At 54.9% G+C, this 11,975-nt stretch overlaps 5 protein-coding genes across 5 annotated transcripts; 3 read left to right on the forward strand and 2 right to left on the reverse strand.

Annotated features, from left to right (window-relative positions):
* Nucleotides 1-558: 558 nt before the first annotated feature.
* Nucleotides 559-1,104, forward strand: CORC01_10520 (uncharacterized protein; the record flags this gene model as incomplete). The annotated part of the gene is made up of 1 exon (XM_022622148.1): nt 559-1,104. One exon carries the CDS (start codon nt 559-561, stop codon nt 1,102-1,104), a length of 546 nt encoding a protein of 181 aa, XP_022471345.1.
* A 908-nt stretch (nt 1,105-2,012) lies between these two features.
* On the forward strand, nt 2,013-2,578 carry CORC01_10521 (uncharacterized protein; the record flags this gene model as incomplete). The annotated part of the gene is made up of 2 exons (XM_022622149.1): nt 2,013-2,178; nt 2,253-2,578. The coding sequence occupies 2 exons, from the start codon at nt 2,013-2,015 to the stop codon at nt 2,576-2,578; spliced, it is 492 nt and encodes a 163-aa protein (XP_022471346.1).
* A 1,493-nt stretch (nt 2,579-4,071) lies between these two features.
* Nucleotides 4,072-5,836, reverse strand: CORC01_10522 (uncharacterized protein; the record flags this gene model as incomplete). The annotated part of the gene is made up of 2 exons (XM_022622150.1): nt 4,072-5,460; nt 5,543-5,836. The coding sequence occupies 2 exons, from the start codon at nt 5,834-5,836 to the stop codon at nt 4,072-4,074; spliced, it is 1,683 nt and encodes a 560-aa protein (XP_022471347.1).
* A 1,650-nt stretch (nt 5,837-7,486) lies between these two features.
* CORC01_10523 (kinase activator) lies at nt 7,487-9,147 on the reverse strand (the record flags this gene model as incomplete). The annotated part of the gene is made up of 2 exons (XM_022622151.1): nt 7,487-8,497; nt 8,581-9,147. 2 exons carry the CDS (start codon nt 9,145-9,147, stop codon nt 7,487-7,489), a joined length of 1,578 nt encoding a protein of 525 aa, XP_022471348.1.
* Nucleotides 9,148-10,777: 1,630 nt separating this feature from the next.
* Nucleotides 10,778-11,029, forward strand: CORC01_10524 (uncharacterized protein; the record flags this gene model as incomplete). Its single annotated transcript, XM_022622152.1, has 1 exon — nt 10,778-11,029. The coding sequence occupies one exon, from the start codon at nt 10,778-10,780 to the stop codon at nt 11,027-11,029; it is 252 nt and encodes an 83-aa protein (XP_022471349.1).
* Between the last annotated feature and the right edge of the window lie 946 nt (nt 11,030-11,975).

Raw genomic sequence — 11,975 nt, forward strand, 5'->3', positions numbered from 1 at the left:
TGGTTCTTATGGACCCTGACATGCTTGATACTATTGGTCCGTACCTACCACAGAGCCCCTTTCTTCGAGATTACGAAAATGGGAAAGCTGATGGCGGGTGTTTGAAGGCGTGTATGGTTTAGAGGGCCGGTTCTCTGCAAAGAAGGTTTGCGCTCACAGAAAGACTGATGTCTCCACGGACGAGACGCTCGCCTACGGCGTGGGAGCTTCGGGGCTACGGTACGTCGGTCGGTTGTTGTTGATATCGTTCGTCAGGGCCTAACGTACAGCTCAAACGATCTGCCATTCTACCGGTACAGTAAAGAGAGCAATGTGCTGGACGAATGATAGATCAAGAGTCCGGTCGTCTTTTAGACTCATGGCATGGCAGCGTCAGACAAGTATGTGACTTCCTCGAGAGACCTGAAGTAGGAGTTGGGTCGTGGTGCATGAACTCACCTAAAGGACTAGCTACCGACCGGGAGTACATGAAGAAAGATAACGGAACACACTCCCGACGAAACCCCTCCTGTCAAGGGCAACAGAACTTCCCCGCGCCATATCAAATGCTTGTCGACCATGTCTAACTCACCATTCCACGTCGCCCAGGCCAACGACTGTGGCGTGCTCCCGCGCCGGGACTCGAAACCCGAGGACGTAAAGTGGTTGACCCCGTTCGAGAACCACTACTGGGGCCAGGTCTGCAAATACTCCGAAGACGCCAACAGCCTCATCTACATCGACGCCTTTTTTTCTGACGTCAACGCCCTCCGTGCTTCCCTCAGCAAGTCTCGAGCTCGAAGCCGCCGCGTCTCCACTACCAACAGCCGGCCCCGATGGACAACTTCGTCTGATTCAAGAAGGACCCGGCCGCCTAGGAGAGCGAGATGGAGCTGCCGTCCATCATCAGCGACATCCGCGGTGACATGGCGCGTTGCGACGACTGGTGTACCACCAAACTGTATAACAACGTCTCTGGGCGGTGGACCCGGGCCACATGGGTTCGGGGCCGTGTTGTATATCGACATCACAGCGGGAACCACAACGGTTGTGGCATGCTGGCCCGACCAAGTCAAGGGGCGAGCCGTGTCTTTTCCCCCGTTCGGAGGACGCGCCGGAGGGTGATGTGTATAGGATCGTTTCCTGTCGGGATCACGAGACGACGGTGGGTAGTCACATGATATATGGATACGCGGGGTATTACGGCCGGGCCTGTCAGTTTGATTCAGCTTCCGTTTAGGATACGGGAGGATGTACGTGGGAACTGGGTGAGTGGTTACTCGTCTATCTCGACGCGAACCTACGACATCTATGACTTGTACCTTGGCTGACTTCAATCTGAACTCCAGGTTCCTGCGTCCGAGTTCGCTAGGAAGAAGCCTCTTGTGGACTATGCGGGTGTCACGCCCGAGATCTTGGAGAAGCTTGGGACGGGAGCGCCTATTACGTTTGGCGAACTCAATCATCAGCCTGATAGGACTCGGCAAAAAGGGTGGTGTGATCGTTCTTGAAGAGTCTCGGTATCCAGGGCTGTGTTCATCGGGCTGTTGCTGATTGGGACGTCATACTGCTTCCTGATACCTCTTTGCTCATATTATGCTTGATAGCAATACTGATCCTGATATGCAATACTAGAGTCGTTTTCCCATATTCTTGTACATGCAAGAGTACCAACCCCGACCTGGAGCTCTCTCCAATCGTACGACGGAAAATCATTATGGGCGCATCGCTCACTCATCTCGAGGCGGAGAAATAATAGGCCAGGGCCTGCAGATGTCCGGACACCACTAAACCAAATACAGTTAGGCTCTCTTTCACACCATAAATTGGCCATACAACCCATCTGTCGCTGCCAGCTCGCTCCTCCTTCTTCCTTTTTCATTCATCATTTGGAGGGAGGACGACACAGAGGGGACTTTTTTCTCAGCTGCTCGCCGTGCTTCAACACAAGGCTGGACCCAAATCAGTGATTGGAGTTGGAGTCGCTGGGTAATAGAGAACGCCGTGAGAAGCGCGCGTCAGGTCAGGTAACGATGGAATCTTGTCCTTTTCTATCACGCTTCATTGTGCAGGAGCGCAATGTCGCGAGTTCGTGGTTCGAAGAGATTGCGGCAGAGAGCGGCGGGTCCCTAATCGGCAGCGAGCACGGCGCCTGGATCGACATCCAGGGAAAGGTTTACTATGTAACCTGCAAGTGCGGTAAGATGAGCGGTTATAGTCCTTTTTTCTCTTTCGGTTTGCGGGGTGGGCGCGGGGACTGATATTTTCAAAAGGGGCGACGGGTAGCGCAGGCGGGAACGAGCAGCGTGCGGGTTTCGCGACGGATACAGAGCGGCGCGATGCCAGTGAGACGCGTGCGGAAGAAGAGGAAGATCAAGACATGCCTGACGCGCCGAGCGCGTCGGGCTCGGATTACGGCGGTGGTGCTGATCCCGACATCGGAGACCCCATGGATATTGATAATGAACCAACAGAAATAGAATCAGTCTCTAACAGAACCGAGCAATTGAGCAGTGCCCCTCATCAACCTTGCTCCCATGAGGATGTCCAAGTGGTGGAGACATCTGAAGATGTCAAGATGGGCAATAGTGACTGGTAAGCTGAGGGAACGTGTGTTGGCAACACGTGTCGGCAGCCCGTGAGGCATGCTCCGAATGGTGCTCTATGCCGTGCTTGTGAGGAACCAGTGGCAACTCGACAGGATCGTCGACAGGTCCATGTCGAGAGCATGACAAGATTCAGGAGGAATGCCGTCGTGTTTTCCTTGTTTGGGGGGTTCGCCCAAGCTGAGCTTTGGAGGAAAAACGATAGCCGACCATGAAGCTGCAACGCGCTCGAGTTTAGCCTAGCTAGTAGCTGGGAGATGTCAACCGGGGTAGTGGAGAAGCCAGGGTAGCAGCGGCGGAGGTGAGGAAGAGGAGAGAGAGGAGAGGGGAGAAAGGGGGGAATGTTGGAGATTAGATTAGAGAGGGACGTACGAAGTAGAGTCGGTCATTTTCAAATTGAATGAGAGAGAATACTGCTTGTGGACCTGACTTGAATCTTGACCCTGACCGGACTTATTGAAGCGTCGTATTGACGATTTGTGCATGATTGTTCAGCGAGCCCCGAGAGCGATCGACCTTTCCACCTGCTTGTCAAAACTGCTGCTGCTCTTCTGCCCTTCGCCGAACGCCATCCCGGCGCCCCGCGTCTCCATTCTTTTCACCAAACACAGACCACCACGGCCCTCCGTCCCCGATCCGCTCGTCACCGACCCGGCCATCCCCGCATCCACCGGCCTCCACCACAACACTCCCGTCCAGCCGGCCCCATTATCGTGAAAAAGTCTGCGAAAAAAGAGCCCAAGAAAATCTCTGCGCAAACTTTTTCTAGCTTCCTCCGTAGAGTCCACCACACTCGAGCCCCGCAAGACCATCTCATCCATTAATGAACCCCAAATTCAATCCAGATCCCCAACAGCAGTTCCACTCGGTTCTGCTCTCCCAACGGCCGGTTGGCCCAATGGCAAGGCGTCTGACTACGACTTCCCACAATCCTCACTCTTGAGGAATTGAAGAGATCGTGTAATCAGGAGATTCTGGGTTCGACCCCCAGGCTGGTCAAAAATCTTTTGTCTCATCCGGCACGACCAACAACAGTTCTTTTCGTTCCGTCGTCGGCTGGGGCCGGCCTACTTGGTCCCCTCTTTGAGGGCACAACACATGAACAGCTGTCTCTATGGCTCAGTCGGTAGAGCGTTGGTCTCATATCAAATATATATGACTCTAGATCATCTAGGGATATCCAAAGGTCGCAAGTTCGAGCCTTGCTAGGGACACATTACGTTTTGTTGAATTTTTCGGTTGACTTTTTGAAGAATCAGGCCGGCCGGCTTTTCCATTATACATTCACCACGCTGCTTGCGCGCAAGGGGACTCCCCCCAACGTAGAGGATCATGACATGTCAACATGTTGATAAAACAACATTTCTTCATTAGTACTAGGTTTCTCGTCCAAGTGGACCTATCGACTTCTCTTGGGGTATCCAATTTCTCACACCATCTCCTCGGAGACCTCTCTTGGGTATTTCGCACGCAATGACATTCCACATTAGGCGTGGATAGCCTGCTGAACGTGGGGATACACCCGAACCATCTCATCGTAGAGCTGAGGGTGATCCCGCATGAGAACCTGGGGGTCCCACGCTGAAGCGACAAAGATGGTATCGATACCGCTGGAAATCGGCGTCGTGAAGACGTTGGCAATCTGCAGGCCGATGAGGAAGGAGAAGGCGACCACAACCGGGGTGTAGTTGCCGCTCTGGTTGTAGGCGGGGTGAGTGAAGACCATGTACAGGTAGGCGAGGAACGCACAGGCGTAGCCGATGAACGTGGCGCCAAAGGAGAGAACGGGACCGATGAGACATTCCTGGGACGTGTTAGTCTGCTGGTATGGCAGTCCTGGGGGTTGCGGGGAGGTACTCACGTTGACCAGGGCGTCGATGCCGCGATCCTTGATCATCTTCCAGGTGTCCTTGGCGGCGGGGATGTACGCCTTGCCGTAGAGAGCAATGTGGGAGAAGGCGTATCGGTTAAGGAAGGTAACGGCCCAGTCGAGCAGGGAGATGAGGCAGCTCAGGATGCAGAAGAGCACGTACGAGACAATGTTACCGTCCGCGGCCGACTGCTGTCTAGCGACGGAGCACAGGTGGCGGAGGAGATTGATGACGGCAACGATCAAGCTGCCGAAACTGATGGAGCCAAAGCTGTAGGTCAGCGAGCGCTTGAGCGCGCCGCGGGTGGCGCCCTTGGGGAAGTTGTTGACGCAAAAGTACCACGAGCCGTAGACGCCCGAGATGGTGACGTGGATGACATTCTTGAGCACCTCGGAGATCCAGTACATTGCGAACGTGATGAAGACGATGAGGCCAATGACCTTGCCCTGGCTGCACTGGCCGCTCCTGCACTGGGGGTTATTCTGCGACGGCTGGTACTTGGAGTAGGTCGCGACGAGGGTGACGGAGTACCAAGCCGCAAAGGCGGCGCCGAGCATACCACCCAGGAAGGAGACGAGGTAGACGTGGCCGTACTTCTTGGAGACCTGGATCGAGGTCTTGAGCATGAGGGCGGAGAAGGGGATGCGGGGGATCCAGCTGATGAAGGCGAAGACGAGGAAGACGCCAAAGATAAGGAAGACGATACCGCCCGAGTAGTATTTGCGGGAGAGCATATAGATGGCGGTGACGAGGGCGAAGACGATGTTGAGGATGCCCGTGACCCAGATAAAAGCCTTGGGGAAGAGGCGCGCCAGCCAGACGTAGGCGTAGCTCAGGACGATTGCGACGGCGAGGACAAAGGCGAAGAGGACGATGGTGTTTGTGCTGAGGCCAAAGTCGTTGCCGCCGTCGTAGATGCCGCCGCCGTTGAGGCCCTTTGTCGCAGAGTAGCCGGATATCGTCAGGCCAGATACGGCGGCGAAGCCGAGGAAGACGGCGAGGAACTGCGCGGGGTTTGTTAGCAATTGGCGCGCATTATGTCGAGGTAGAGTTAAAGTTGTCGCAATGGTGGGGGGGGATTCTCACCAGAATGGCGGCCCAGAGATCATTCCACTTGGGCTTCTCAATCTTGAATGCCTCCTCAAAGGTGTACTTCTCCGGGTCGTAGCCCTGGGGCGGCGCATTGTATCCGTAGCCATTGCTGCCACCGTCGAAGCCTTGCTGAGGCGGTGGGGGAGGATATCCTTGCTGGTAGTTCTGCTGATTGTAGTCTTGCTGGTACCCGTTGTTATACTGCTGTGGGTGTTTTGGATCGTACGGGGGCTGCTGCTGCTGCTGGCCACCATAGTAGCCAGCCGACTCGCCGTAGGGTTGCGACATTGTTTCGATGATACGGTCGATACCAGAGTGTCAATCGTGGGGGTGTCTGCCCGGATGGACGATTTGCGACGGAAGGTGGACAAGCAAAGCAGCGAGCGAGGTGGTGAATGCTGTCCAGACAGGAAGCTCTTTATGCGCCTTGGTGATGTGAAATGAGGTGAGGTGCGCTGGGAAGAAAAACAAAACACACCAACAGAAGAATAGAATAGAAGGGGTCTTAGTCTCAGATGTGGTTGGAATGCTTTCAATGACGGAGCTATTAGGTCGACTAATAACGGGAGGAGCAGCGACCGCAGGCCGCCCTTTTCCTCTTTTGGTTCGGTTCCCTCTTTCTGCACGTCCCTCCTTCTCTGTGTGCCTACCTAATTACATCCAATGTGTGTGTGGTCTTTTGCTCGGGCTTCTCTCTGGCGTTGCGCAACAGCAGTGACAATTGGAATCCTCCTGGCCTCGCCGCCCTGGATCGAACCGTATCGCACCTTGCCAAAAAAACCACCCAAACCCAAAAGGCCCCCAAATCCATAAAGTAAGTTTAAAAGCCAATCCAGTTTAGCTCTGACCCGTGCGCCGCACATAGTAACGTCATTGGGCAGGCCATCCAGGCATTGAGCCGGCCATCGCCCCCAGGGGTCGCGCCGGGTTGGCAGCGACCCTCAGCTGCGCAGGGGTTACGCGTCGATGTGCCGGGAGTCACGTGCCAAGGCTTGGCTGGGTCCTCCCGGTTCTAGGCGGGCACCAATCTTCACTGGTGTTACGTCCAAGTTGGCTCCGTCAAATGTTTGCGGTCGACCTGGGATATCTTTCCAAAATGACAGACGCCAATCCCCTAAATGTCGGCTGATGGGCACTGGACGAACTATTACAGCATCTACCTCCAAACTTCTATATAATAAAGCAGTCGGCCCTGGCTGAACTTTTGATACATAGTTGTGCACCTCCAGTTTGGGTTGTCGTGTGACATTCCCGCAGCAACCAGGCACATTGTGCATGTCGACAGCTCATGACTGAGACAACTCCTGAGTCCTCGGGTATCGGCACCTTGGAACCGCCCCAGTCCAAGGCACGCGTCCACTCATTTTCCATTTCGCCCACTGGTCCACCCAGGCCAAGCGAGACCTGCTGCATCGACCCAGACTCTTCCCAACCCCAACTTACCGTAAATCGTAAAGATAGCGGGCCCCCAAAAAGCAAGGGCCCGCAATTTACAAAGACCCCGTCGAATAAACACCAAGCCCAGAAATCGACTCGCAGCGGCTCGTGGGGTCCCTCTTGCAATTTCGTCCTGGTGCTCCCCTACGGATACTTGTCACTGATTCCTCTAGAGGCGTGAAGTTAAACACATCGACCAGTCCAGCATGGATAACGAAACTGGGAATAGGTAGCTGCACTAGAGCCATGATCGTAATGGTCATTGATCCTATGGATATGATACTGCGCTTCATACAAGACCGAAGAAAATGAGATTACCAGCCAAATGATAATCAGAAACAGACTTTGCCGCCGTCCAAACCGTAAAACCCAATCCCTTGCCTGATTGGAGGCCACCGTCTTTGCCCTGCCGTGAACGCCAATGAAACCAATTCCCGGGAATACTATACTCTCGACCAATCTAAATCAACACACGAGCCAATCTGTGAGACTGCAACGCTGCTACCGCTGCTGGCTTCGCTCCAGTCGGTCCCGGGCCGCGTCCACGACGCTCCGGTCCAGTGCCGGCGTGCTTCTCTGCCCGCCCGACACGTCGTCCTCGGCGGTGCCGTCATCAACGGCAATGAGCTCCCACCTCTTCATCCCGCCGTCCATACCCGGCCACAGATCTGTTGGAATGAACTCGCCAATGTCCTGACGGAACCCTTCGCGCTCCCGCCGGTCATTTTCAACGAGCTTGTCAACGCTGTCCATTGCCTTTTTCCATATGTTTGTGATCTTGTCCTCCACCATGCGGCGCCGCTCGACCTCGAGGATCAAGTTGTCGTACGCGCCCGCGTACTTTTCGTAAAAATCTCTCAGGTCGTCCATCTCGCCGAGCTTGGTGTAGATCGTGTAGCGCTCGTCCTCCCACCGCTGCAGGAACTCGGCCTCGCTCGCGATGTAGCTGGCCATGCGACCGCCCATCTCTTCCAGCGCAGCGAAACCTTGCAGCGTCCCAAGAAACGCTGACTTGATCTGTCCCGTCTGCCCAGTCATCGCCGAAAACTCCTCTTCCATGGCGTACAGCGTCTCGGCAATCTCTTGAATAACGCCCTCGACTTCAGATGCATCGCTGACGACAACGTTCAGCATCTCCGCCCGATCTTCCGTCGTTATCGGTTCGAGGTCGGGTATGTGCGATTCCTGGTCGGCGATGACGCCGGATAATGATACGCCATCGCCGCCTTGGGACTGCGTCACCTCTGCCGCCCTACGACGAGCGAGCGCCGCGCCGCCCTCAGTTGTCCGCACCGCCGTGACGCACAGGTCAAAGTGCTTTGTCAAGGACGTGAGGAGTTCAGCCATGGCATGTGAGTGGTCCACGAGGGAACCGAGAAGCTCGGGTATCGGGTCGTACTGCGACGAGTCGGAGGGCAATCGGGGTAGAGGTGATGCCGTTATCGTCTTCCTCAGTGCTCGCAGGTCGTCGTCGAAGCGAAGGAGATCACCGTCAAAGGATGTCTGGATGGCCTGCAGGTTGGTGGTCTTGTCAGCTACCTAGGCTACCGTGGAGTGTGGGGGAGGACCAGGCTCAGCAGCATTCGGGCGCGCACCTGCAGCTCGCCGAGGCTCTGCTTCAGAGCCTCGACCATGACGTGGACGCTCTTTTCGTCCACGAAATCCATCAGGTTGCGTCGCTCTTCGCCAGGCGGCCGAAAACCTGCTTCAACAGTCGTGTTCTTGAGCATGGCCATGGTCTCCTGCAGCTTCTCATTGGTTGCATCCATGGTCTTGACCAGGTGCTTGAAGTCGCGCTTCCCGGCGTCGTAGGTTCTCTTTAGTCCGCGACGGACCTTCATCAAGAGCGCCAGTTGCTCCAAGATGGCTCTTCGCAGGAACTGTGTCTCGGCATACAAGACGACGGCCTCCTCATGGGCCTGACGTGCATCAGTCGCGATTTCGTTTGCTCGCAGGACGGCGGTCATTGACGAGAGCGAGCGTTTGGCAGCGAGCAGGTGTTCCACCAGTGTCTCAACTGGGACATGGTCGGCAGCGGCGGAGGCTGATGTGGAGGGTGCATCACGGTGATCTCTGGAATGTGAAAGGGACGTGGAGTCTCGGCCGGCCGAAGTGGACGAGGCTGGGCTCCGGCTGGACCTGTGCGACAGGGAATTGGCCATGTTGAATGGGGGAGAAAGAGAGGATGTGTTACACGACAGAGGTCAAGAGTTGGAGCGATGCATATTTAAGAGGAAAGGAATAGGATTAAGGTGATGATGGGAAAAGGAAAGCCAAGATGCGAAGCAAAGGTCAGGAAGGGGAGGATGAGGATGCAAGAGGACAAGGTAGAGAGAGGACGGGAAGATGGTTGGGATGGGACGGGACGGGATAGGGTGGGATGGGATGGTGTAGGCGACGAGGATGATGTCGCGATAAGGTTGGAGCTCGGTCAGGTGTGTTATCCTTATCGGACTGGCTTATCTCACCTTCGGCGCCTGCACCGAGAGGACCTCTTTGGCTGCGCTGCCGGCTGCTGCTGCGATGCTGTTGGCCGTTCGCGGTGCAGCCTTATGCCACACAGGCCATCAGAGTGGGGAACTCCCCCTGGGACAGGTACGTTCTTGGCGGTCATGATTGGTCATGACTCATTTATGTGGGTCTTTATGCCTGGGAGCTCCCAGTAGCTTCTTCTCCAGCGGTCTTCAGCGCTAATCCAAGCGGTCCGGATGATCACATACCACTCGATCATCGCTGCGTCCGGAAGATATCTGGGACCTGCTCGTCTCTGAATGTTACCTCGTTCACCTTGGCCTGTCCATCTCTATACCTTGAACTCGAGCCAACGTCGCAGTGGTTCATCCTCCCATCACAGCGCAGTGTTCTAGAACGGCCAGAAGAGGGGCTGGACCATGCCGGAGCTATAGACTGAAACAACCTTTTCCTCCAACATCCGATGAAACCAGACGCTCTCTGACACTTGTATCAATTCCAATCCAACAAAAGCCAACAAAAACGACGACCGAAGCTGACGTCGCCAGCCCTGAGATCTACGGGAACCTGAACGCTCCGTCATGCCGACCACTCCCTTGACTCTGACGATTGTGGACGATGGTCTCGATGAGTCAATTACTTCATTCACCCTTGGCAGCTACCCGGCGCTGATTCCTCGCCCATAAGCCGTGTTTGGGCTCAGCTGTCCTTGGCGGACAAGAGGTTCAAACCTAATGCGGCTCTGGGTTGCCATAATCTTGAATTCCTGTCGTCTGAAGCATCTAAGTTAAAGCTTGATGAAGACTTTTTGATGAAATTGTCTCCCGTTTTGACCGCGGCTAGTTGACACGATAGGTACTCTCCTCACTGTCGTCTTGATGGATACCAGGCTCGGACACGAAGTATCCAGCCTCGTGCGGCTCGACAGCCAACATCTCCGAACCGCGGCATTGTCGACCTGGTGCTGAGAGACAGGCATATCCTAGCGATGACTCGCGTCGTTGAGCCGTGGTTGAGCATCAGATCTGCCACGGAACGCGTGTATTGTCATTCTATAGCAAAGACAACTTGACTCGATATCGTTGTGCTCGCTGCACAATCTACTGTCGGACACTCAACTTTCTCCATGGCCCCGAAATCACCGCCTCCGTCCATTCCGGATCTCATCTCGTTTTATCCGATCTTGTCCACCATCACGGAGTTCGTTTCAGCGCTGGACCTTCTCCGCCTAGCTCAGACGAACCACTGTGAAAGAGGAAGTTCGCTAAGTAGGGTAAATTGGGTTCGATTCCTATCGGCGTCAACAGGTATTTTAGCCAAATGGCCTACTTTTCCTACAACCACCACGCCCACATCCTCGGCTCCCGTTCCGTATTCGACAAGCTCAAGAGGCTCTGCATCTGCGATGGCCGCGGCTCGATACGAAGCCAAGACTTTAGCGGTCGCTATCGGCCTAACTACTGGACGCTCTCCTGCGGCTTGCCTCCTATGGTCATCGGGGATGAGCAAATCGAAGTCAGATTGTACCACGTCGAATGCGACGAGGCTGGAGCTCTACCCTGCGGAAAGTGAGGCTTCAATCTCTGCGAAGAGTGTAGATACTATGACAGGCTTCTGTCGGTGGAGGAAAGCTATTTGAGCCGCAGTTCAAATGGCGCCCTCTCAACATCATGTGCCTATACCCTGAATGCGACTCTCAGCTCAAAGGTGATATTCAGGGCCAACATCTCAGCGCCACATGCGATTGTAACTTATGCCTGAGGTGGCTCTGTACCCAGTGTGAAATTATTCAGAGAGAAAAGACCAGGGCGTACTATGATACACAAACAAGAGAAGCGTCGGGCCAGAACAACGTGCTCAATCCCCCATAAGATCCCGAGGGAGCCTCAGGAACCAAGCAATCCATATACACGGCCATGACGCAGTGAGAGTTTCCGTCAGCTCACGAAGTTAGGGGGGGGGAATCTGCTGATATATCTTCTGCCAGTTCTTCTGCTTTGCGGTGCTGGCGTCCCTCAAGATATCGTCCAACGATGTACTTGGTGCAGATGTTGTGTTAAGCGTGACATCGAATGGTGCGACGAAAAAGAGGAGGCTGCCCGACTTGATTAGCCGGGAGGTTCATCTTATGTGCGTTCGAGTGGGCAATCTGAATTTGGCGAAACGTTTGCTTACAAACTTCTCTCTTAGAATCCAAATCACCCGCCCTGGGCTATGGACGCCGGCTACAACTATCCAACTCCTTATCGCCGGCTGGGGTAACTTGTCCTACGGATGTCGCTCCATGACAAGTTTACGCGTTCTACCGAGGCTATCCTAAAACCCGCTGCTCGAGACAATTATTCCCGACGCCATGTATGGCCGCGATCCTGTCATCGATGGCCAACAATGGCAGATTCTCAAGGGACATGACCGACGGGTCACCACTCCCCCCCAGCACGCCACTCGGACGGGCCAGCAGGGAATTGCAACCATCATTCAGCTAAAAATGACCTCAGAAGAGGGTAGACCAATCGCA

This window comes from Colletotrichum orchidophilum (assembly GCF_001831195.1).
Source record: "Colletotrichum orchidophilum strain IMI 309357 chromosome Unknown Scaffold_105.1, whole genome shotgun sequence".
Classification (NCBI taxonomy): Eukaryota; Fungi; Ascomycota; class Sordariomycetes; order Glomerellales; family Glomerellaceae; genus Colletotrichum; species Colletotrichum orchidophilum.